Source organism: Rhineura floridana, chromosome 1, assembly GCF_030035675.1.
Source record: "Rhineura floridana isolate rRhiFlo1 chromosome 1, rRhiFlo1.hap2, whole genome shotgun sequence".
NCBI classification, from domain to species: domain Eukaryota; kingdom Metazoa; phylum Chordata; class Lepidosauria; order Squamata; family Rhineuridae; genus Rhineura; species Rhineura floridana.
In genome coordinates this window covers 164,034,612-164,060,166 of record NC_084480.1, presented here as the reverse complement: position 1 = coordinate 164,060,166, position 25,555 = coordinate 164,034,612, and the positions used below count along the sequence as shown (strand labels likewise).

Sequence of the window (25,555 nt, the reverse complement as noted above, 5' to 3'; positions counted from 1 at the left end):
TTTAGTGAAAAGTAGCATGCTGTATGCTAATGATCCATACTATTTTTGCACTTTGCATGAAAGGGTAACAACGTTGACAGAAAAGTAAGACTAGTCATCTGCCTGCAGAGAACCCATTGATAAAACGTATGACTAGTGAGCTCAGCAATTCTATTGCATCCACACAGATTTCCTAATTATCTATAGTCTCCTTTCAAGTAGTAGAACCCAGTGAAAATTAAGTCGAAGATTCAGGTAGTCAGAATTTGAGGGAAGATCAAATAAGCTTCTTGGTCAGTGCTCAACCCCCAACCTGGAAATGCCTCTTGGGATTAACCCAGGAAAGAACAGGGGAATATGTCAAAGCAGTAAATAACTCTCAATATGTATTTTAAAAAGTAAGAGGCCAATGGCAGACAGAAAACTCACCCACCTAGCAGCCCTGCTGTACCTAAGAATAGACAGGAAGTCAGTAAGGAGGGCTGAACAAGCCTTGCAGATCTCCCGTCTTAGAAATCATTTTACCCACACTTATCTATGTGATGGATCCAAAATTTCAAAAAAAGATTAACTGAGGAGCCCAGGAAAAATGGTCAATTATTCAAGATTTCAAGCATACATTTTTTCTTGCACTTCTATCCAGGTGGAAAAAGGACTTCCTTACATTTTTTAGAGATTTCATTGAGGACTGTTGTAGGTGGCACTTTATTATCCCATAATTCATTTCCTATGGCATTACTGGAAGGTGTGTTCTGAAGATTTTTGCTTGTTGCTGTATACTCTGTGCTGTTGTTTGCTACACAGGTTGCCTGCGGTTGTGGCTGAACTGAAGCCTGTGGACTTGGAATCTGAGACACACACTGCAATGTGAGTTGTGGTTGAGCCTGGATCTGTTGAGCAGCAGCAGCCGCGGCGGCAGCTGCTGCTGTTGCCTGCTGTTGCTTTTTGGCAAACCTGGGTGGTAGTTTGGAACTTGAACATCTTCCTTTTTCATTTGAATTCTTTTTGGTCCAGACCTAAAAATAAGAATGATAGTTAAAGCTAGTCTGCCATTTACCTGCCAAGAACAATTGAAATGTTATTTAATTTTTGTAAATTGTATTGTTTTATGGATGTATTTTTATATTTGTTTTTCTTGTAAGCTGTCTTGAGGGCATTTTGGCCATAAGGCTGGTATACACAATAATAATAATAACAACAGCAACACTGATTTATATATTAAAGTCATCTAGTGAAATTGATGAGAGCCGGTGTGGCACAGTGGTTAGAATGTTGAACTATGACCTGGGAGGCCAGGGTTCGAATCTCCACACAGCCTTAAAGCTCACTAGGCGACCTTGGGCCAGTCATTGCCTCTCAGCTTCAGAGGAAGGCAATGGTAAACCATCTCTGAATATTGCTTACCATGAAAACCCTGTTCATAGGGTCTCCTTAAGTCAGAATTGACTTGAAGGCAGTCCATTTCATTTCAGTGAAATTGACAGGAAGTAGATTCAAGTCAACGTACTTTTGTCAAATAAACCCAATTAATCTATGGAACTCATTGCCATTGATACGGTATCAACTAGCACTGAGTCACTTTTTAAAAAAGCAGATGAACTCATTGAGGACAGGCATGTTAATTAGCTACTACTAGCTGCAAAGTGAATTCCTTATTTTCTGTGAATATAGCTACAACTACCAGATGCTTAGGATTAATTCTCATCATATCTTAGCTGTGAACTTCTGAGGCATTCTGAACTCAGCACTCAGTCAAGACAACTCTGATCTGGGCAAGCCAATGATTTGGTGCTGCATGGCAATTCTTATGGCTTATAAGTATAGCTGTATTGGGAAATCTACCATGAACAGGAAACAGCACATGCTGCTCAGAGCTGGAACACCAAACCTTCACAGACTGTCAGAACACACCGTTGGATCTAATCAGGCAATTTTGTGAATCCTACCTCAGGTTTTGTAATTTTGGAAGCATCTATTTATTAGGGGTTTTTTCATTCCTACCTCCATCCCCAAAAAACTGTTCCCACCCAAGGGCCTACAAGGGAGCTTCCAACAAAAAATCAGGATTGTTGCCAAAGAGAAAGAAAGAAAGAAAGAAAGAAAGAAAGAAAGAAAGAAAGAAAGAAAGAAAGAAAGAAAGAAAGAAAGAAAGAAAGAAAGAAAGAAAGAAAGAAAGAAAGAAACAAAGAAAGAAACAAAGAAAGAAAGAGCTATAAAAGTATATAAAACAACAGCACCATGACTGCATCATGGTTCCAAACACAACAGGGGCATTGCAAAACTCAGCTTCTCAGAATCCTTTTGTAGGAAGTGGAGGGTGTGTGGATAATGGAGGTGTAGAGAAAGATTATTTCAGGAAATGAGAAACAACTCAAGTTAGAAAAAAATCTTGCTGCTGGGTTATTCATACAGAAATCAACGGGAGCTGTCCATGCACAACTGAGGGAAGGTATGTACTACATATGCACAGAATTTCAAAAATGTACACAAAAAAGCTGTGCAAGGAAAAAAATATGCTAATGTGATATTAAACCTGCACTGTTTGTTCTTCCTTCTTCCTGCGTTCTTCATCTTGAAGGCGTTTTTGTTGTTTTTTTGACACTACTTCAGTAAAACCATCATTGTTCAGATTGGACTGGGAATCTTCAACTACGGTCACTTCAGGGTGGTCATCAATAATTACAACACCTGTAACAAAGGTCCAAATTTTAGTTAGGACTATGTCAAGCCCTGATTTAGATCAATGAAATCATCATAATCAATTTGGCCAATTCAACTGGAAGGAAAAAAATGCTATTCTATGGTCAATCACCATAGACATTTTTTATGAAAGAATACATTTACGAATCTCAAAAGGGACTCGCAGTACATACTTGCATAGTTGTTAAGATCAAATTGAGAGATTGCATCCACTCTCTCTTTGGGTTTCTTTGGACCAGCTTTGGATTCCTCTCGCTTCTTGTTGCTGGCATCCTTGGAACCTTTTAACACAACAGCACTGCTCCCACTTTCTTCCAGATGTAAACTGCTCCCAACTGTCTCAGAAGTAATCACAATGGGAGTCTGCTCTTCAAATGGTCTATATCAGAAAAACAAAATGAGAGAATAAATCATGAGAGAATAAAGCACTGAAACAAGGTGGAGGGGAGAGAAGATATAATTATGTGAGCACTTTACTGAAGACTGCTAAGACTTAGTTGAAATTAATATGCACCCTTCTGTGTATTACAATGAATTCAGAGAAGATATTGACAAATGGCAAAGGAGATAGGAAAATAGCAAAGTCTACTGATGAAACACTTCTCCTATCTACTACTAGAGGCAAGACTTGTAGATGCTTGATATGGCTACTGGAGGAGTTACTGTTTCAAGGTTGTAGTCAAAGTCAATCCTACTCAGAGCAGGCCCACTGAAAATAATGGATATGAGTAACTTAGACCCATTAATTTCAACAGGCCTAACATGAGTGTAACTTGATTGGATACAACCCTTAGCTTTGTTTTCCCCCTGCCTGTGCTGAGCTACAAGGGCTGCCCAAAGACAGGCTCAGGGGCCATTTACAGTTAGCTAAAGAGATTCCTTACTCTCCAGATTCAGTTAGCTAGGTTTGAGAAAATTCCCTGAATTGTTGCAGAAAAGCATCTGACCAACTAAAGAAGAAATCTGGCACCTACCTGGGCTTCTGCAGGAAGGTCTCAACAAATTACACCTAATACACTGAAGAAGCAAGCGTCAGCCATCTCACTGGTACTCAAGCCGACCAGGCCATACCTTTATGGTTAGCATGCCTTCTAAACTTCCCTATATTCCACAGATTCCTGTTCTGGAATCTTTCATTAAAAATATTTCAGACATGTGAAGAGCCCTTAAAGTATATCTTTGCAGGACCAAAGATTCTTGGATCTATTAATTTCTTTTAGGGAGGCAATTCCAATAAAAAGGTTTTCTGCTGAACTTTGTCTACCTGGATTAAAGACTGCTTCATCATGGTTTGCCCCAGGTAAACCAGGTCTCTTTTGGAATTCAAGCTCATTCTGTCTGAGGAACAACTATCACAGCAGTATTCTATAGTAGCATAGTAGTAGTAGTAACCTGGTAGTAGCAGCATATAGATATTTATACATAGCCACCAAAGTATGCCTGAATTAATCCATTACATGGATTAGGAGAAATCCTGATAACCTAGCTATATACAAAATAACAGTTACTGAATGTTGCCTTTTTGGTGGTAAATTTTCCTGTTTTCTAAGAACCTAAGAACTATTAATCAGAGACTTCAAAGGAAAAAATAATAAAGTTAGTTGTTTAAGGTACGTACTTGCTGCATTTTGGAAAAGTGCAGAACGGTTCATTCCACAGCACACTTTAACACAACAGAGAAGAGGAATTACAAACAAGGGAAACTGACTCATCTCCACACCTTGTAATGAGGAAATACACTCAAAAAAATGTAAAAAGCAGTTGGGCTACAGGCTCTTAAGACTAGAATTGGGGCATTGCTAAAAGGAGGCTCGCTCTTCATAACTTCCTATCTCTACCCATAATTATCAATTCACTGTCCAATTTATTTTGTAATTATGACGTATCACCTATCAAAATTACTTATCTCAAACCACAACTTACTGAATGGTCATATCTCTTCAAACCAATTTGATTAATTAAATCTATTTACGTTTCCAGTGAACTCAGCAGCTGAAAGAACGTTGTGGTTTTTTATTTGCAGTTTCTGCATTAACCTTCCAATAGCAAATAGACTTACCCCCTTTTCCCACTTCTTGTTGGAGGGCCAGTTCTCCTTTCATTCCTTGGCCCTGAGAAGTTCCGTCCAGATTTGGGTGGTCCACTATTGCCGCGACGATTCTGTCGATCAATCCCAGGTCGCTGACTGGAAAAACTTCTCTTGGCTATTTCCCTTTTGGGGACTAGTGTGCTTTCCCCAGTCTTAACTGCTGCCTGTGCCGTGACATCTGCTGTTTTTTTCTCATCCCTCTCACGCCTCTCATTGAAATCACTACTTTCTGAAGCAGTTTCCCACTCTTCATTTGCTTGGTCTGAGGAGTTCTGATTGGATAAGTCCGGTGTCTTACTTCCTGACACCTCCAAGGTAGTGCTTGGTTGCTCATTAATAGCACTGCTCACTGCAGCGCCTGATGATGAGCTGGTTGTGGCTTCACTTATTTTTGATGCTGCTTCTCTCTCTTTCAGACGTCTAAAACGTGGTGGCTTATCTTGCCTGGGTGGTCGTGCAGGCCTTTGCCTTCGAGGCCTTTCTCTAGCAGGGTCAAACTTTCCCTCAAACTTTGCAGGTGGCCTTTTATCCAGTGGTACAGAACCATAATGGTCATGCCTTCGTGAGGGCTCCCCATCTTCAAGTTTGGAGGTTTCCATCTGCCTTGGGTTCCACTGATTCTCTCTGTATCCTGGCCTCCTAAGAGTAGATGGCCGAGGTGGACGGCCAACTAGATCTCTACCTCCACGTCTAAACATGCCTGCCCTGCCACGTCTAGAAGGTTCTCCTTTAGGAAGAAAACCTGGTTTAGGCTTATTCTCATCTTCCCTCCCGTAAGTTTTGTCTAAAACTCTGTTATCCCCTCGAAAGTTATTTTCAGGCTTGAAAGACAATATAGCTTTTGAAGGCTTTTTGACATCTGCCTTTTCTTCTCTCTTTGGGTGTCTGCCTTTGCTTAAGCTGTCCTTGTCAGAAAGAAGGGTATCACTTGCACTTTCATGTACTTCACTGTCAGAGTCAGTTTCTGAGCCTCTCTGTCTTCGTCTTTTTGGAACTACTTCAAAATCAGAGCTCTCACTACGCGTTTCACTCTCTTCTCTCTGCCTAAGAGGACCAGAAGGCACATGCTCCACTCGAGGCTTAGTGTCTCTGTAATGTGGATAGTCTCTATTGTGGCCTCTCCCACCTCGACCCCTGCCTCCATAAGAACCTCTGTAGCTTCGCCCCCTAGAATAATACTCTCCACGCCCTCTGCCTCTGTATCCTTGGTCTGGGAACCAGTCCCTATCCCTAGCTTCTTTCCAGTATGTTCTGGGAGGCAAACCAGGTTCTCTTCTCACTGGTCTCGTTTCCATACGAAGTCTCTCTACTGTTCGTTCTTTGTTGATTACTTTTTCTGGCTGTTTTTCTTCTCTTGTTGTGCTGACAGGCTGCTGAACTGGTAAGTGATGGACAGTAATGGATGGAAGCTCAACTGCAGCTTGTGGACTAGGGAGCTGTGGAACTACAGGTGGCGGTGTCTGTACCGCAGGTAGCTGTTGAGACACAGGAGGAACCAATGCTGGCTGCTGGACAATATGAGACTGCTGAACAGCAGGTGCAACTGTAGATTGCACTAGTGTTTCTGCACACTCTGAAGCTTGTGGTGTGCTTTGCAATGCCTTTTTACCATCTGTGGTGGTCTTTTCTGGTTCTAGCCTGGAAGGTGGAACCTGAGCCTGCTCCTTTTTCTCAATCTTGCTAGCTCTCTCATTTGTCAGTTTTTCTCCCTCTTTTTCTTTCTTCTGTTCACGCTCTTCTCTTTGTTCACGTTCTTCTTTCATATCTCGAAGGATAGGCTTTTTAATAGGACCAGACCTTCTCACTGGCCTATCACTACTTTCCTCTCTTCTGCCATAACCTGGTCTTGGACCCCACCTAGTTTCAGATTTAGGCTTGAAGGGTTTTTCAGGTTTTGGTCCTTCAGACAGCCTATTAGTTACAAACACTTCTTTTTTAAGTTTACTATCCATTCTTTCAAGTGTTGGTTCTTTTGGCTCAATGTGTCTGCTGTTTACTTTGGAAACATTTGCTTGTGTATCATTACCTTGGTCTTCGGGTTTCAGGGAATGACTTGACCCATGAGAAATGTTCTTCAGGGAAGAATCTTCTACAAGTATTTCCTCTTCCTTGGAGCTCCTAGAGACATTTTCTGCAGTTACTTCAAAACTCAGTGCAGGAATAGGAGTATCAGTTTGGCAAGGCAGAGCATCTTCTAAAGGTCTGCCTGAAGATTTTTGTACAGTCACTTCACTGGGTTCTTTGAAGAAGTCCACCTTTGTATGAGAGTCCAACTGGCTTTGTTCTGCTGAGTAAACCTCCTGAACAGTAATTTGTTCTTGATCCAGAAGTGCCTCAGGCCTAAAAGAAGGAAGCCACATTTTAAGTTGAAATCTTATCAATGTCTCTATGTTAAACTTGCTAAAAAGAATTTGGGCTACCTGCTGTAGGTATGGATCATACCTATTCACAACTGTCAGAAGACTACATCTGGATATTATTTTAGCCAATGAATTTTTTTGGGGGGAACAACTTCCAAAGCCAAGCATATTTTAATGGATTCAAACAGGGGTGGCTAACCTGTGGCCCTCCAGATGTTGCTGGATTACAACTCCCATTATCTCTGACAACTGGCCATGCTGGCTGGGGCTTATGGGAAATTGGAAGTCCAACAACATCTGGAAGGCCACAGTTTCCACACACTTGGGCTAAAACCATAAAAGATCAATGACTATAATACTGTGAACACCAGCTACCAAATATAGTTTAGGTACAATGAAATTCAGAGGAAGGCAATGGTAAACCACCTCTGAATACCTCTTACTTGGCCTTACACAGCTTGGGACCACAATACCTGATGAAACGCCTCTGCTGACACGAACCCACCCATAAACTACGCTCAACATCAAAGGTCCTCCTCCGGGTGCCTACTCCATGGGAAGCTGAGAGGATGGCAACAAGGGAGAGGGCCTTATCAGTGGTGGCCCCCAAAGTATGGAATGATGTCCCTGATGAAGTTCGCCTGGTGCCAACATCGTTATCTTTTCAGTGCCAGATCAAGACTTTCCTTTTCTCCCAGGCATTCTAACAGCATGTGCTGAGCTCTGACGCCAAGTCTTTTACCTTGTTTATCTGTTGCTTCATGCTTTTAAACTTTGTACGGTTTTTAAAATTGTATATTTGTTTTTAATGTTCAATGTTTTTAATTTCTGTAAACCGCCCAGAGAGCTTGGGCTATGGGGCGGTATAGAAATGAGATGAAATAAATAAATAACCATGAAAGCCCCATGAACAGAGTGTCCAAAATGCAACACAGATGCTATTGGAGGTCACTGATTCATAATCAACTTGAAGGCACATAACAACAATGAAATCAATTATGAATTGTGAAAAAGTTACAACTCCCCCACCAATACAATGATAAATCTCATAAGCAACCAGCTAAGATGAATTGAAATGGCTACTAAAATGATCACCAATCCAGCAGTTTTAATCTCCCAATTGTTCCTTTGCAGCTGCACCCTTACCTACCCCACACCTGCCATCACATATGTCACCATGGCTTGAGGAAGACAGCCTTGATGGCCAATCAGAACCCCTGCTGGGCCTAATTTGGCCTGTGGGCCAGAGGTTCCCCATTCCTGTTTTATGATATGGAAACTATAACAGCTATACTTGAAATGCCCAAGATGGAACAGTATTATGCAAGAAAAAACCCATCCAGAATACAGCAAGAGAGTCCCTAAGCTTACCTGAGAGCTTCTGTTTCTTCTAGGATTTTTTTGGGTGTAGTTGTCTGCTGAGGCTCTGCATGAGGATAGGACTCTGACCCCCACACCATACGTGGTTCTGAAAGTGGCATGGTATGCTCCCTTGCTGATCGAGTAATGTGATCAAAAGAATCTGCACCAGTTCCTGCCCCTTCCATCTGGTCCCTTCTCAAAAGTGGTTTAGCAGGGATAATTCCTGTAATAGAGATATTGAAATTAAGAAGGTAAAGCTAATAGCTCAAAATGGTTACTTAAGGGGATGCTTTGGAGACAGATATTGACTGAAACTTCTGAAATGTATCAGTAAGAAACAGTCCCATTCTGCTAGGGGCCTTCAACTCTAATCTGTCTGCCCTAATCAGTCTAATGAATAAGATCTTGCTTCCTAAAAGCATCAGTGCTTAGGACATGCCAGCCATATGTGTAACTGTAGAACATCTAGGTACAAGAGGCATGCCAAGCTAATCTGTTAAGAGAATTTAGATATGCACTACACAGGAGAAGCAGCCTTCTCAGGGATAATACTGCAATGATGGAATAGTCTCCCCAGTGCAATCTATCAGGCATCTCTGTGTTGTTGTTATTATTATTATTACATTTATACCCCACCTTTCTTTTCATCACGGAAACCCATGGCAGCTTACATATGGTTCCCAGGCAGTCTCCCATCCAGGCACTGACCAGACCTGACCCTGCTTAGCTTCAGCAGGATGCTGGCCTCATGTGCCTTCCGACCATAGCCTGTATAGTTTTCAGCTTCAGATTTCAGTTTTTCTTTCATGTAAATATGGGAAACCTGGTTATTTTTTTAAGGATGGACATTGTTTCTCTTATACTGTTCTGTTTTAAAGTTACTCATCTTATTGTCCTTATTAACTCTTATTAACTGTCAAATGCAAACAAAAAATGGTGCACATCAAAATGACCTCATATATGGCATTTTTAATTCAAAAGCTGTTTATAATAAGTATGCCCATCACAAAGAGTGAATGTTCTAAGGAATGCAAAGTGTTCTTTATTATGTACTGTGATGTATGGCCACAGCTGGCAGTGGACAGGTCCTGGGTTCACTCACACACACAGGAAGGATGCATATAGGGAAGAGATGGATTCATTTGCCTCTCTCCATATGCCACCCTACCCATCATGAATGCACTCTCCTCAGCCCACCAAACACCTGTTTGGTAAGCTGAGGGGAATGTGATTTACATGGGAAGGAAGGCGTTCAGGGTTCACTCTCCCCATGCTTCATCCTTCCTATTGAAATCATGTCTTCCTCACCATCAAAAAATGTGGAGGCTGGGGGAATTTGGCAACAGCTTAAGCCTATTATGACCCAGTGCTCTGACTCCCCATCATCAATGGCAGAGGCTGTGGATACAGAGGACATCTTGGACTAGGAAGATTTGTCCTTCAACTTCCCTGCCTTCTTGGAAGTTCCACCACCAGAGGAGCCCATGATGGCAGCACCTCTCCAGCCTGACAAGGTTGCATTACCTTCCTCAGAATCCAGTTCAGAGGAATCCCAGTCTTCCGCTGCTGTAGTCAACAGCTCCTGAAACAAGCTTGGATGCCTTTAAGAGTAGAGGCTCCACTAACTGGGGATGGGGCTAAATGCCCAGGGGGAACTGCAATTCTACTTAAAGGCTTAGTCCAGATTTGTTGGTTGCTGCAGTAACGCTCAACCCTACATCCTAGCCTAAACACCACTTTGCTTGTCTGCCTTTCTAACCTAGCCTCTGCTTTGTTTGACTTTGCTCTGCTGGAACCTGACCTAACAGGCCCCAGGTTTTGTCCAGCAACAAAAACATTTAAAAGCAACACAAAACAATCATTAAAATAACTAGCTATTCAAAAACACATTTTAAACAGCTGCTTAGGCCTGATGGCACAAAAAGATGCCTGAAAAAAGCAAGGATGCCTGCTGAATCTCTGCTGGAAGAGTGTTCCATAGCAAGGGACCGGTGACACTAAATGCCTGACTTCTAGTTGAGGCCAATCAGGCCTTTGTAACACGGGGGACAACTAACAGTGCTCCTCTGGATGATCTCAGTGATCAGACTAGCATATAAGGGCTCAGGCAGTCCTTAAGGTATCCTGGACCCATGTTGTTCTGGGCTTTTTATATCAACACAAGAACCTTGAACATGGCCAGGCAGCATATGTTTTTGCAGAGGTGTCACATGCTGTCTGTCACCTGCCCTGATCAGCAGTCTAGCCACTGTATTCTGCACCAGCTGGAACTCCCAGATCAGGCACAAGGGCAGCCCTACATAGAGCACATTGCAATAATCCAGTCTCAAAGTTACCAATGCATGGACTACAATGTCCAAGTCATCCTGGTCCAGAAATAGCCGCAGCTGTCTTACGAGCCAAAGCTGGTAAAAGGCACTCCTAGCCACTGAGGTCATTTGGGCCTCTAATGACAAAGATGTATCCAGGAGTACCTCCAAACTATGTACCCGGTCCTTCAGAGGGAGTGCAAACCCATCCAGATCTGGCAACTGGCCTACCTTCTGGACATGGAGCCCAGGATTCAAATTCAGTTTGTTGGGCCTCATCCAGTCTACCACTGCATTAAGACATTGGTCCACAGCTTGCACAGCCTCTCCTGATTCAGATGTTATGGAGAAGTAGAGCTGCATTCATCAGTATACTGATGGCACTGTGCTCTAACATTCCTGATGACCATTCCCTGTGACTTCATATACATGTTAAATTGCACTAGAGACAAAACAGTGCCCTGTGGAAGAGTTGAAGAGCACTCCCCGAATGCTACTGCCTGGATTTGACCATATGGATAGAAACAGAACCACTACAGTGTACTATAGTGCCTCCGATACCAATCCCACACAATAGATTCAGGAGGATTTCATGGTCAATGGTATCAACAGCTACTGAGAGTAATAGTAACAGGGTCATACTCCCTCTGCCTCTCCTGATAGAGGTCATCCATCAGGGCAACGAAGGCCAATTCAGGCCAAAACCCAAATTGAAGTGGATCCAGATAATCAGTGTCATCCAGGAACACCTCCAATTGTTCTGCTGCCATTCTCTCCACTTTCTGCAAAATTGTGTCCTGCACTAGAACTAGTGGTATGTGACCTTCTGTCTCTGGAATCTGTGCTTAGCACATGCCTCCATTCCGGGGTTGGAGCCTGGCTGGGAACAATGCAGCCTATGGTCTGTGGGTTGTCCACATGTAGCATACTGGATATCAAATATTCTCCCTACCCCAAGAAAATAAGATTAACTATATGCATGCCTCAGAGTTAGCTTCTTCTATATGTCTCTGCTCTAGATTGTAATAACAACAACCATTCTACTCCTGTTTCAGTAGATGAGTGACAGATGCCTGACTCTGCTGCAGCTTCATCATCACCTGTACCCAACAACAGCAGCAGAGTATGATCTTTATGGAAGTGTCAATTAGAGTTTTATTTATTATGTATTTATATGCCAATTAATAAAAGTAAATGGTTTCCAGAAATAATACTTTTTCTAGTATGTACATCTATGACAATGAAAAACTACAATAAAATACAATCCCCCAAAATAAAAAACACAGCAGCATGTTTTAAGAAACATCTTAAGAGTCAGGGATCTTTTCACCCTTGCCAAGACACATCCTGATTTAGTATGTTTTGTGCAACAAAACAGGGCCTAAAAGGCCATAGTAACATGCAACGTAATGCTTAGTAATGTTACTATTCATTATGTTGGGTAAGGGCCACAGCTCAGTGGTAAAGCATCTGCCTTGCATGAAGAAGGCCCCAGGTTCAATCCCCAGCATCTCCACTTAGGGCTGGGACAGACTCCTGCCTGAAACCCTGGCGAGCCACTACCAATGAGTGTAGACAGTACTGAGCAAGAGGGACCAATGGTCTGACTGAGTATAAGGCAGCTTCCTATGTTCCTTTTGGGCAATTTCCTATTTAGAACAAAGAAAACACAGGCAAACAACTTTCCGTTGTCTCTTACAAGACAGCACAACCCTTGGAAACCTTTCCTACATAAACTCCTCTGAAATGAACAACCACTATACCTTTCACAAACAAGACTTACATAGAAATAATATTTGTAGACTGTCTGCAGACAATGCAATTTCTAGAGAGATTTTCTAAGCAGTATAAGACCCTAAGAAAGACCACAGCAAGGGCTGGGGGATAGGTAGAAGCCCCTAGAATTGTTTGCATCATCTCAAGACTTACAGTAAGATTCAAAACAGAGGTACAGGACAGACGGCAGTGAAGGGAATCAGAATTCCACTATGCAACATCAGAAAAGCACGTCAGAGGAATGTAAAATAGAACTCATGGGGGGAGAGACTGAAAGATAGCACCTAGGGCTCCTGAACAATATCTGATCCCCACAGGGCCCACAAGAATACAGCCTCCACACTTGACCCTGTCCACCCTTCAAAGAATGGGTCTCACTGATCTGGAGGAGATTCTGGGAGCCAATAAAACTCCATTAGTACAGGTGAGAGTTGTACCTGGATGCATGGGTGGCATATCCATAGCAGGCCTTCCTGACATCATTCGTGGATCCACATAAGATTGCATCATGAGCCACCGTGGATCAAAGCCCATAGAAGCCAAATGTGGGGTGTGTGGCTGCATAGGTTGATAAAGTGGTCTATGTGGTGGTGGAGGAACAGGGCCAGTAGAAGGCTGAGAAGATGTAGATTGTGGCAAGACTCCCTGCTGCTGCTGCCACTGCTGCTGTTTCATCTGCTCCTACAAAGCAAAAGAAAATATAGTTTCCTACAGCTAATGAAAACTTGTCTTTAAACAAGTTCCCTTCCTAGAAATGTTTTTGGCACCTGATTTCTGAAATGCCTCGCAGATCTTTTTTGGCCATGCTCTATATCTTGTGTTCATTCCCAAAAGAGGATGGACCCAAGAATTCACTGGTACATACATAATGCTCTTAAGCTTCAAGCTCCAATTATGATGGTAACATTAGTTTAGGCCAAGACATTTTCTACAGCCAAGACATCATTAGCATTAGCTATGGCCAAGACAATACAGACATAAACTTTAGCCATGGTTAAGGATATCCTGGGAAGGGCAGGAAGAATTAGTAATTGGAGGGTTATGACTGTACCAGGCCAGAAGGAGGAAACAAGGAGGATCTGTACTGGCAGGACTTGGAGAGTGAAGGTATATAGTGGAAAGATAGTTGGATCATCTGGCTTACAATAATTCACATGCTTTAGTTACAGTATGTTAATATTTGCATACCTTCGTAAACATGATAGATTGAAAACTTACACAATTTTACAGGAAAGTTTAGTTATCTGCAAGCTATTTGCCTATAACCAAAAATCACAACTATTAACATTTTAGTCTCAAGCTCATGCATCCTAAGAATTCACGTCTACGATATTATATAATGGTAAGTATACACTTTACCCTCAAAGTGTTGCCCTTTTTACCTGTTGTCTCTGGAACCTTGGTGGCAATGATTTCTGAAACTGTTTTGAATAGCCAGAAGAAACAGCAGGACGAGGTTGAGCACCAGAATCAGGCTCACTCTCATGAGAACTCTCTCTTTCATTATGATTGGTTTCTTGTGTGGTGGAAACAGCCTGACATTCTGTCCGAGGTATGGGGAGAGGAAGATAACATCAGCACCATATTTGATATAGATAAAAAAGTAGCTGATACAGTAGGGCCCCGCTTTATGGCACTTCGCTAATACAGCGGTCTCAATTAGACGCAATTAGACGAAAGTCCCACTCATATGGCGCCTGTTCCACTTTTACAGCGGTTTTGGGGCATTGCACGCCATTCTATTCAATGAGGTCTGCTTTACGTAACTCACCGTATGAGTGGGGCCCTACTGTACCAAGTTTTAACTGAGAAATCTCTCTAATAATGTTAAATATTAAATGTAGGTGGATATTTTTAGGCTTGTTGGACATCATGGTAAAGCTATTGCTGCTGTTATTATTACAGGGTGGCAAACAAAACACTAAAAACACTCTAAAACATCTTAAAAACAGACATTAACACAAAACATCTTTTAAAACATCTTTTTTTTAAAAAAGCTTTAAAAACATTAAAAAAACAATTCCAACAAAGCAATACTAAAACAAGGGGACAGGACAAGCAGAAACTACACAAATGTGACACAGATAAAAAAAAATGCTATCTTTAAATTCCATTCCATGGAAATAGGAATGCAAGCTATGGCAATTACACAGAGTAAGATTCTGGAGGGCTTGTAAGAGATACAGGCCATTAACCATTATGCTCCTGCTCTAAAACTGGGTGAAAAATCCCACCTTAAACATGAGTATATTTCCCATAAATCAGGAATACACGCACATATTAAAACTGTGTGTTTTAGAGGCTTTTTGGAAGCTGTAAATGAAGCCATACCCACTGCAAATTAGGTATGCTGTTATTAAATTTAAGCAGCAGCTTAACTCTTCATTGTTGGAGCTGCTGCCATTAAAATTTCAAAGAAAGGTTCTACTGCATCCTTTGCTTGCAATCCTGATGACAATTATGCTACTTAAACCCTATGAACTTTAATGCATGCTGGATTGCAAACTTATTTTTTATGTACATATTTCTTTAGACTAGGGGTGGGGAACATGCAGTCCATAGGTCACTCTTGGCCTGCAAAGCCATTTTCCACCAACCATACCCATTTGTCTATCACTGACATCAACGGATGGACAGGGTTCAATTTGGTCTTGGCTGCGTGAACAGCTGCTTGCAGCCAAAAGAGGATTTAGTCCCCCGCTTGTCAGCTGACCAGTAGGGATTAAATCCTGTTCAGTGCGCGCCTGTTCCCTACTGGGAAGGCAAGGCAAGCAGCCCTGTTTTTTTTGCTGGCATTGGCCACAGGAGGGACTTCTCCCATCTGCTGCCTATGCCTGCAAACTGCACCTGTTTTTCTCCCCTCCCTGTCACTCCCTGACAGCTGATGTATGATAGGAGTGATTTGCTCAAGGAGGTGGAAGCAGTTTTCATTCAGTGGAAAGCACTTTGCCTTCCCTGCACTGCTTGCTTTGCAAGCCACTTTAAACTTCTGAAATTGGACATTTAAGTCACTATGAGCTCAAGGTACTGACAGGTGAGTGGCTCTGGTCATCCGTCAAGTTTGGCCTGTCAAGGGGTAGGGAAGAACTGTCTAGCCTACTGGCCAGAAAATATTCCCCACCCCTGCTTTAGACTGAGGCACATATCATTCAAAATGGATGATGCCACTACTTGCAAATACATCCAGCTTCTTACCTTCCAAGCATTTGTTTGGATTATTTATGTTTCAAACCTGGTATGTTTTCTGGCAGGTGACTTAAAACCTTATATCTTACAAATACTACTTTATAATCTAGGTTTCTGCAATCACAACAAAGTAACCTTTGGTTTCTGAGCCTCAGTTTACAAAATGTAGAATGTGGTTGTCATTATTTATTTGCTTCATTAATGAATCACTTTCTACGAGGCATTCCAAAGCAATTCACAATGTTTACATCAAGATGTCCAAGGCAAAAAGTACTATAGCTTTTAGTGCAGTGATATAGTTAAGATTCTAGTTGAAGCCAACAGACTGCTTACTTTAAATAAACAAAATAATCAGTACGGACCTCTCTCCTCCTTACTGCTATTTTCACTTTCTTGTGGTTTCTCTACTGTAAGAGGTGGAGTGGTTGGCTCTTCAGGTTCAGACACTTCAGGGTGAGGGTTCTCTTCGGCTTCTTCATTCTCCACATTTCCCCCTTCCTTTTCTGGTCCCTTTTGCCTCTCGTGGCTTTCTTTCTCTTCCCTCTCCCTTTCTATCACGTTCTCTCTCTCCTTCTCAACGTCTTTCTCCCTTTCTTGTTCTTTCAGGGGCTCTTCTCGTGGTGCTTTTCTTACACAGCCAAATTTCTCATTTAACCGTTTTAGCTTTTCAGCACATGCTGCTTTTCTTTGCTCTTCCATTCTTCGCTCCTCTTCCTCTCGCCTTTTACGGGCTCGCTCTACTGCTGCAGATATCTCTGCTTGCTGCCTTCGCCTCTGTTTCCAAATCTCATCCTCATCCGGTGTTGGCCTAGGAGGAAATGGACCTTGCCTTCCGGGTCCTGCCAACCGATCTGGAAGTGGATGCTATGTTTTTTGAAATAAAAAAGTGCAAAAGTCTCAACCAAAGATATAGTTTTAGACATATGCAAAGTGACTCTGTTCTCTTAGCAATCCTAGAAGAGGATCTTCCAGTCTATAAACTGCCTGAAAGTCTTACACTAAGGTCAGGCCTTACAAATGATGTCCTGATCACAAGCAATGCAAACTAGAAATGTGTAATAATGTTAGGGCCAAGGGCACTGCTAACAACTACTTCCCTATAAGCATATTTTCAATGACTTTAAAACTGGACAAGCAAACAGTAAAGAAGGTTTTAATGAGTGGATAGCATAACATCATACAATCTCTAATTTTCGATTACGAATAATTTACTACAAAATACTGCGCTGGGATCTCTAAGACTGTGCACAGATATTCTACATGAGCACTATGGATTTTCTGCCCCCTGCACACAGACCTTCCACCCACTGGCACTCCTAAAGATCAGGGGCTCTTGGAGCAGCATTTGATGTCACGTGAGTGACTGCAGGTGGAAGGGGGGGAAATCAATCCCTGTACATACACAACTACTTTCCATACATCTAAAGTCCTCCTTAAACTCTACGCTGAAAGGAAAAACATACATTAGGGCCCCACTCATACAATAGGTTACGTTCCAGGCCCGTCAAAAAGCAAAGACCGCTGGAAAGTGGGGCCCCACTGTACAGGCGGGCCCTGCTTATACGGCAGGTTCTGTTCTGGACCCCCGCTGTAAAGCGGAAATCGCTGTATAGCGGAACCCCATTGAGTATAATGGGGCAGATCGCGCGAAAATGCCGCAGAAGCACAAAATCAGCTTTAAACGGGAATGAAAGCCGGCCATTAGCGGAACGCCGGGAAGCGGGGCCCTACTGTATTCCAGCCGTCACGCTCCAGCTGACAGCGATCAGCTGGAGCGCGTGACCTCCCCGTGCCCCATCTGATCACACGGGCAGCTCCAGCTGAAAGCGATCAGCTGGAGCTCCCCACACTCCAGCTGATCGCCCCACTGGCGCTGCTGTATTAACACCAAAAAGCAGGGCCCTACTGTAATGAAAAACTCAGGTATTCTATGCATGCCTACCATTTTATTCCTGCTGAGCACAATCTTTCTTATTTTTATCTCTCAGTAAAATGTAAGTTAAGAATTGACAATTGGGCCCAGATTTTGCTCATACCTGAAGAACTGATTTTGGATGGAGCCCAGAACTGCTCCTCTCAAGCACTGAAGATTGTGCTGGTGTCAGACCGCGTTCCTATTGGATTGAAAATTATATTATATTGAACTATTGCCAAACCAAGAAATTGAAAGGTGTTGATTTCAACATTTTAATCTGGGCAAATTGAATTCTGCAGACAGAGATACGAGAGTAAACCAGAAGACAAAGGAAAAAAAGAAAAGAATACCCCGACCACAAATAAAATTAGCCTATTTAAATAACTAAATATGTTTTATTAGTTGCCTTTCAACTAAAAGTATTCAAGGTGATTAAGTAAAACAGAATTACTCACTTCAGGAGCAATCCTAACCATGCTCCTGGAGGGAGGCAAGTTTGGGTGGAGGTGCCACCAAAGATGTGAACTGTTTGGGAGCTACCACTGGCAATTGTTGGCACAAGACTCCAAAATGGATGTTTCGGGCAGGGATGGAGCAGGGCTAGGTTCGGATCTGCTAGGTTCTAAGTTGGCCCACTGACAGGCCAGGGGCCTGATTCAGGCCTTGCTGCTTACTGAAGTGGAACTGGTGCAGCAAAACAAAACTCAAAACAGAACACAAATGCCCCACTCTCCTGTACTGACCAGCAGGAGCTGACAAGACTTGGGATCTAGCAGCGGCTTTGCCACTCTCATCATCCCCGAGGTCAAGTAGCCTTGGGTAAGAATTCATCTGCACTAATGCTAAAACCCCAAAAATATTCAACAAAATAAAACACAGTATTAAAATCTAAACAGTCTTAAATCAGTAAAACCATACATCTGTTCCTTATTTCAGTGATGGTGATAACTGGAGTTGAAATGTGGTGAAGGCTTCAGGATGCAATGATCCCAAGACTATTCATGACCAACACTTGTACATCCATTGTGGGGCAGGCAATCTTCACAATCTGTTTCCATGTCAGAATAGGTACCTGTCTTTTCCAGGGAAACTTAGAAGCATGTGAAAAGGAAACCAAAAGTGCAGCTGTCCTTTTTAGGGTGCATTGGCTTGACTTAATTACAATGTATTAGATGTCTTAGAATTTAATCGTGGTAGATGGGTGAAGAAAAGATTTTATGCATCTAGCAGCTAGGCAATATCATGTCACACAATGTTTCAAGTAGCCTTCTCAAAGGCCTAGTTCTCACTGACATGGTAAATCTGGACTGCATCACTCTAAATGGCAAGTAGGGGCTCACATGACTAAATGCCCCTCCATGTTAAAAAAAATCACATAGAAAGCTAGAAGTCAAGTAGAAGGTTGTGCTAGAACCCTTACTCTTAACATACTAATCTTCTATTTAGAAATATTTTTTTTAATCTGGAAGAGCATTCAGTCACAAAAGCACTTACACACAGGTTTGCTAGGTCAGAAACTTTCTTCTGTCAGCAATCACATATAAGCAAATCAGATGTATGCTGAATAAATGTTAACAGATAGACTAGTTGTTTTGACTACTCAATTTCAACCCCAATTAATTTATGATGGGTTTAAATGGAATGAACCAATTCAATAAACCAAGTGGTTCTTTCACAAAGAGAGACTAAAAAGAGTTGAATATAAAAAACAGCTCAAACAAAAGGGAGGCTATGATAAGAGTAATTGTCATTAGAAAAAGATCCCTTATTTTATGTAAATTCCCCTCCACAGCAGGTTTCATTACTTCTTCAACACTTTCATTAACAGTGTTTGGAGAGACATGCTAATACTCAACCACCTCTGCAAATCTTACTTAGTATCTTGAGAAGATTGATTTTTCGAAAGGAGAGGTATGGGGTGAAACGTCTAAAAATGGCCTACGATCCTTCCTCTTGGATGTGGCCAATACTGGTCTTTGGCTGTCCTTAGGGTCTACCAAGACTGCCTTGAGGGCTTCCTCTCTGAAAAGTAATGAGCCAGAGAAAGGTGCCCTTGACAAGTTGCCCTTGGCCGTAGAGTTGGTGTCCCAGTGCCTGAGCCAAAGCGTACGCCGAACGACCACCTGTGAAGCTAGGGCTCGCGATCCCAGCTGGGTGGCATCGGCCACGAATGCTGCAGTCTTATGTAACTTTACCAGGCCCTTTCTGAGCTTGACAGGGTCTGGGTTGGGATCATCCAAGTGTTCGTCCAGCCACATCACAGATGCTCTTGAAAAGATGGAAGCTGCAGCAGATGCCTGAATAGCGAAGGCAGTAGCTTCATGATTTTTGCGCAGAGTGTAGTCCATGCGGCGTTCAAAGGGGTCCTTTAGTTGTGAGTCCCCTTGTTTCGATAGGAGGGACCTCAAAATCAAACTAGAGACCGGCTCGTCGATGCCTGGGACATTCAGGTGATTCATGAAGTCCGGGGCCAATGCATAGAGTCTTTTAGCCATAACAGAAAAACGGCGTGCCTGCAGCGGGTGGTCCAATTCTTCCTTGGCCAGTTTGCCGATGGGGTCTGGCACAGGAAGGTAGTGGTCCGTTGATCTGGGAGATTTGAGGACTTTGGCCCCTTTCATCGGAGGAGTGGTAGATCTGGGTTGTGGAGTTTGAAGGCCGAACGTGCCCAAAACTCTACGAGCGAGGGGAAGATAGTCGGCCGTATCAAAAAGGCGATAGGACATGTCCTCCTCGAGTTCTGCATCATCGCTCCACTCATCTTCCTCGGCTTGAAGAGAATATGCTGGATCCTCCAAACCTGAAATCTCATCTCCAATCCTGCCTCTGACAACAACGAATGGGTTAGGTGAGGAAGGAGGGACCACATGAGTACAGCCACACGGAGCCGGAGCACAGGAAAGTCGTTGCTCACTGTGCTGAAGTAATGGAGCCGTTTGGACTCTCGACTCCTCTTGTGATAAGAAGCTCAACATATCCTTTAACTGCAAAAAGAAATTCAGGCGACAACTGCAGTCCCTGTAAAGAAGCAGGCGGTTGCCCTTGTTGAGGCACAGCTGCAGGGGGCTCACTGGACTAGTGAGACGTATGAGTCTCAGGTGATAAAATGGATTGAGAGGGACAGTCCACAGGCTGGTTAGGAAAACCCTCGAAGTCATCCTCAGATGATCCAGCTGGCGAGTGAAAGAGGGCTGTTAATCTTTCTTGGCCAGCAGCATCAGAAGGCGGAACAGAAATATAACGTGGTCGCTTGGTGGCACTGTGGCTAGACAGGTGTTTGGCTTTAGCCACGGCCTTGGAGTGAAGTCTGGGTTGTTTTTGCTTAGCAGACTTGTGATGCGAGGTCTTGCAGGGCTGCTTTGTCCCAGACGAATGTGCCTCTTGTTGGTCCGCCATTGTACACGCACAGAGATGCGGTATATATATCACCAACACATGCACAAAGGTGGTGTGTGGGGTGTGGCAAGGGATTATCATCGACACATGCACAGAGGTGGGAGGTGCGGTGTGGCGAGGGACATCAGTACACGCCCTCAGGTGGGGGAGAATGTAAAGTTCCAAATGCACAATGGAGCAGTTGTTGTGCAGCTGTTGTGCAGTTATGCCTTGTGATGCTTTATTATTGCGCTTAAAAATAAAAAACAGTCCAAATAACTCTGAACTATATCACACAGCAGGGGAGCCAGCAGAGCCTGAACAGAAAAGGTGGAAAGAAAGGACAAAACAAAATGGTGCCCGCTGAAAAGAGCAGGAAAAATGAAAAACAAAATGGCGGCCAGGAAGGAGGCGATGCAAAGGCGGTCGTAAAGGATCACCTGCAGACTTAGGGAGGTAATCCGAGAAGAACCGGAGTCAAAAAGGTAAAAATAGCGAGCCGGGGGGGGGGAGTCTTCTAGCGGCTGCTGCTGGTGCCATGAGGCAGCTCACCGGCTAGCAAAGAGGAGCAGCAGGAGTGAGCTCCAAACCGCTGCTTGCTAAGGATAGCCGCAGCCGCCCACCGCAGCCAAATACAAGCCGCCGCCGTCAACTAAGCTGGCGGTAAAAGTTTGCTAAAGGAGCTGCAGCTGTGGCTTCCAGCGAGGTAAAAAACAAAAACGGCTGCCGCCTGGGAGGAAGGGAGGTGGTGGCAAGGAAACAAAAGGGCTGAAGAGAGAGCTGCAGTTGCGGCTCTCAGCCAAGGCTCGTCTCACAAGAGACTTGAGCCCAACGGGGGAATAGCAGCTGCCGGAGCCCCCAACAAAGGGACTGAATAGGGGGAAGAACAAAAATGAGTCAAAGTCAGTCAAAAATAAGTACAAAAATCCCCCCAACAAACGTTCCAGGTAAATACAAAAGGGGTGAAGGAGGGAAGGGAACGGAAGGAAAGAATCAACAGTCCCACACACTGAATCACCAACTTAGCTAACTCTATAGAAGTAAATCCAAATGCCTCGAACGAAGGCAAGAATGAACTGGAGTAGGAGGGGCTCAATGCTCCAGGTCTTGACTTCAATCTATTCTTGCCTTCGAATGCTAGATGGCAGTGTTTCCCCGCATGATGTCGGACTACCTGAGGAAAACACACTATTACTCCATGTGCACCAGGGTAACATTTCCTAGTCTTGTTGGAAAGAGTGATAAACAGCCGCTGAGAGAGCTCATGCAGCCCTGAATGTATGCTGCGTGAACTCTGCTAACAGCAACGAACCAAGCATTCAGAAGATAAACATCCATGTTGAAGATGGAAATAGTTAAAGTAATCCAACCTGCATTTATGCTAGGCTGAGGGGAGTTGGATTCGTCGGATCTCCAGCTGACCTGGTTGGATCCTGGTTCAGCCAGGCTACGCAGGCTTAAGTCCTCAGCCCAGCTCAGCTGGAGTTCAGCCAGGGCCCAGCCGGCTCAACCAAGACCAGCACAAGTGGAACCGGCGTAAGACCCAAAAAAGGGACACGCTGCGGGTGTGTCAGGGAGGGGACAAAGGGAGGGAAATTAGACCACACCCAACTTGTGTTCGGAGCACTCCTGCAGGTCCCAATCCAGGCAGAAGATACACCATGAAAAAGGTCAGTCTAAGGAAATAATTGCAATAGAAGTTAATGGAAAAGACTTATTCCTCCGCATGAGTATTTGGGAGAGTAGGCTTTTACTTTGTGGTTCCTGCGCGCAGCTCGTCTGAGCTGGCGTTCAGCCAACCTGGATGTGGTGGAACTTTATGCTAGCTTCTCTTGCTCCAGCACAACTTACAATGGCTTCCCAAGTTTGATTGCTCTGCCCGGTATGTGGGACGGTAGGGACAATAAGAGTCAGAAACTGGTTAATGAGAAGCAGGAACAACAGTTTGAAGGGTTTTAAAACAAGAGTAAGTTTGGAGACTTGAGTTGCAATGCAAGTAACTAGGTTTCCCATGTTCTCCAAAGGGAACACAAGACCGTGGATAACTTATACCGCAGTAGAGAAAAGTGCTAATATGAAACATACCTGGTCAAACTGGTTGCTTTTGTTAAAGGGACCTTTGGAACCAATTGACTGTAAAGGAGCAGATGATTTATGTTCTTCTGAATCTTTCTTCTCCACATCTTTTGTAGGTTCATTACTGTATAAAGGACATGATAAAAACAAAATACTTTGCAGACTACCCATTTTACATGAAACTTACTTTTTAATATTTATGTTGATCTCCTAAAGTTGGCTGATTAGCTGTCTGTTCTTTGTTGATCAGTTCTAGTAAAATCTAGAGTTAAACGTTACCAGGTTTATTTATTTATTTATTAAATTTATATCCTGCCCTTCCTCCCAGAAGGAGCCTAGGGTGGCAAACAAAAACACTAAAAGCACTCTAAAACATCTTAAAAACAAAATACTTTAAAACATATTAAAACAAAACATCTTTAAAACCATATTAAAGCAAAACATATATTTTTTAGAAAAAACAGTTTTAAAAACAACTTAAAAAGTAATTCCAACACAGGCGAAACTGGGATAAGGTCTCTACTTAAAAGGCTTGTTGAAAGTGGAAGGTCTTCAGTAGGCGCCAAAAAGATAACAGAGATGGCACCTGTCTAATATTTAAGGGGAGGGAATTCCAAAGTGTCGGTGCTACTCCATTAAAGGTCTGCTTCCTACATTGTGTGGAACAGACCTCCTGATAAGATGGCATCTGCAGGAGGCCCTCACCTGCACAGCGTGGTGATCTACTGGATATATAAGGGCTAAGACGATCTTTCAGGTATCCTGGTCCCAAGCCGCATAGGGCTTTGTACAACAAAATCAGAACCTTGAAATTGGCCTGGTAGATAAGGGGCAGCCGGTGCAATTCTTTCAGCAGTGGGATAACATGTTGACAATACCCTGCCCCAGTGAGGAATCATGCCACTGCATTTTGCACCAGCTGCAGCTTCCAGACCAACATACAGAACTGAGGTAAACACAACTAACAGCATGTGTAAATCTTTAAATGCCACAAATAATTGTCACATTAGAAAAATGCTGTGAATGCTAGGGTGAAGATCATAAACCTCCCCCCTGGGATAAAAACCAAAGAAATGATGAAATTTTAAAAGGGGTAGGCCTAGAAGTAGGCATTGTGAGAGCAGGGGCACAGGATATAAATTCAGAAGAGCAAAATTACCACAGGCCAAACCACAAGTGCCAAAGACACTTGAAGAGAGACACTGCTTACAAGTGCCTGTACGCTAATGCTAGGAGCCTCCGAACCAAGATGGGAGAACTGGAGTGCTTGGTCTTAGAGGAGAGCATTGATATAGTGAGCATAACGGAGACCTGGTGGAATGGAGAAAACCAGTGGGATACGGTTATCCCTGGATATAAACTATATCGGAAGGACAGGGAAGGACGTATTGGTGGCGGAGTCGCTCTATACGTGAAAGAAGGCATTGAATCCAGCAAGCTCGAAACCGCAAAAGAGACAGACTCCTCCACAGAATCATTGTGGGTGGTGATACCATGCCCCAGGAGGGACTTAATACTGGGAACGATCTATCGTCCCCCTGATCAAAATGCTCAGGGAGACCTTGAGATGAGATATGAAATTGAGGAAGCTTCCAAACTAGGAAATGTGGTAGTAATGGGTGACTTCAACTACCCGGACATAGACTGGCCGCATATGTGTTCCAGTCATGACAAAGAAGCAAAGTTTCTAGATATTCTAAATGACTATTCCCTAGACCAGTTGGTCATGGAACCGACCAGAGGGACGGCAACCCTGGACTTAATCCTCAGTGGGGACCGGGACCTGGTGCGAGATGTAAGTGTTGTTGAACCGATTGGGAGCAGTGACCACAGTGCTATTAAATTAAACATACATGTAACTGGCCAATTGCCAAGAAAATCCAACACGGTCACATTTGACTTCAAAAGAGGAAACTTCACAAAAATGAGGGGATTGGTAAAAAGAAAGCTGAAAAACAAAGTCCAGAGGGTCACATCACTCGAAAATGCTTGGAAGTTGTTTAAAAACACTATATTAGAAGCTCAACTGGAGTGCATACCGCAGATCAGAAAAGGTACCGCCAGGGCCAAGAAGATGCCAGCATGGTTAACGAGCAAAGTCAAGGAAGCTCTTAGAGGTAAAAAGTCTTCCTTCAGAAAATGGAAGTCTTGTCCGAATGAAGAAAATAAAAAAGAACACAAACTCTGGCAAAAGAAATGCAAGAAGACAATAAGGGATGCTAAAAAAGAATTTGAGCAGCACATTGCTAAGAACATAAAAACCAACAACAAAAAATTCTATAAATACATTCAAAGCAGGAGACCATCTAGGGAGGCGATTGGACCCTTGGATGATAAGGGAGTCAAAGATGTACTAAAGAACGATAAGGAGATTGCAGAGAAGCTAAATGAATTCTTTGCATCTGTCTTCACAGTGGAAGATATAGGG

General features: G+C 43.2%; 1 protein-coding gene across 17 annotated transcripts in view; it reads right to left on the bottom strand.

Annotated features, from left to right (window-relative positions):
- Positions 1-25,555, bottom strand: part of PRRC2C (proline rich coiled-coil 2C) — a 120,243-nt gene that overhangs the window by 61,684 nt on the left and 33,004 nt on the right. For 16 of the 17 annotated variants that reach the window (XM_061583906.1, XM_061583916.1, XM_061583925.1 and 13 more), the window contains exons 10-19: positions 23,137-23,251; positions 17,798-17,875; positions 16,124-16,625; positions 13,958-14,118; positions 13,013-13,256; positions 8,500-8,713; positions 4,739-7,108; positions 2,853-3,058; positions 2,513-2,667; positions 644-995 (exon numbers count right to left, since the gene is read on the bottom strand). In XM_061583906.1, the coding sequence (XP_061439890.1) occupies positions 644-995; positions 2,513-2,667; positions 2,853-3,058; positions 4,739-7,108; positions 8,500-8,713; positions 13,013-13,256; positions 13,958-14,118; positions 16,124-16,625; positions 17,798-17,875; positions 23,137-23,251 (4,397 nt within the window). The remainder of the gene's footprint in view (positions 1-643; positions 996-2,512; positions 2,668-2,852; positions 3,059-4,738; positions 7,109-8,499; positions 8,714-13,012; positions 13,257-13,957; positions 14,119-16,123; positions 16,626-17,797; positions 17,876-23,136; positions 23,252-25,555) is intronic. The other variant, XM_061583790.1, reaches the window with a different exon arrangement.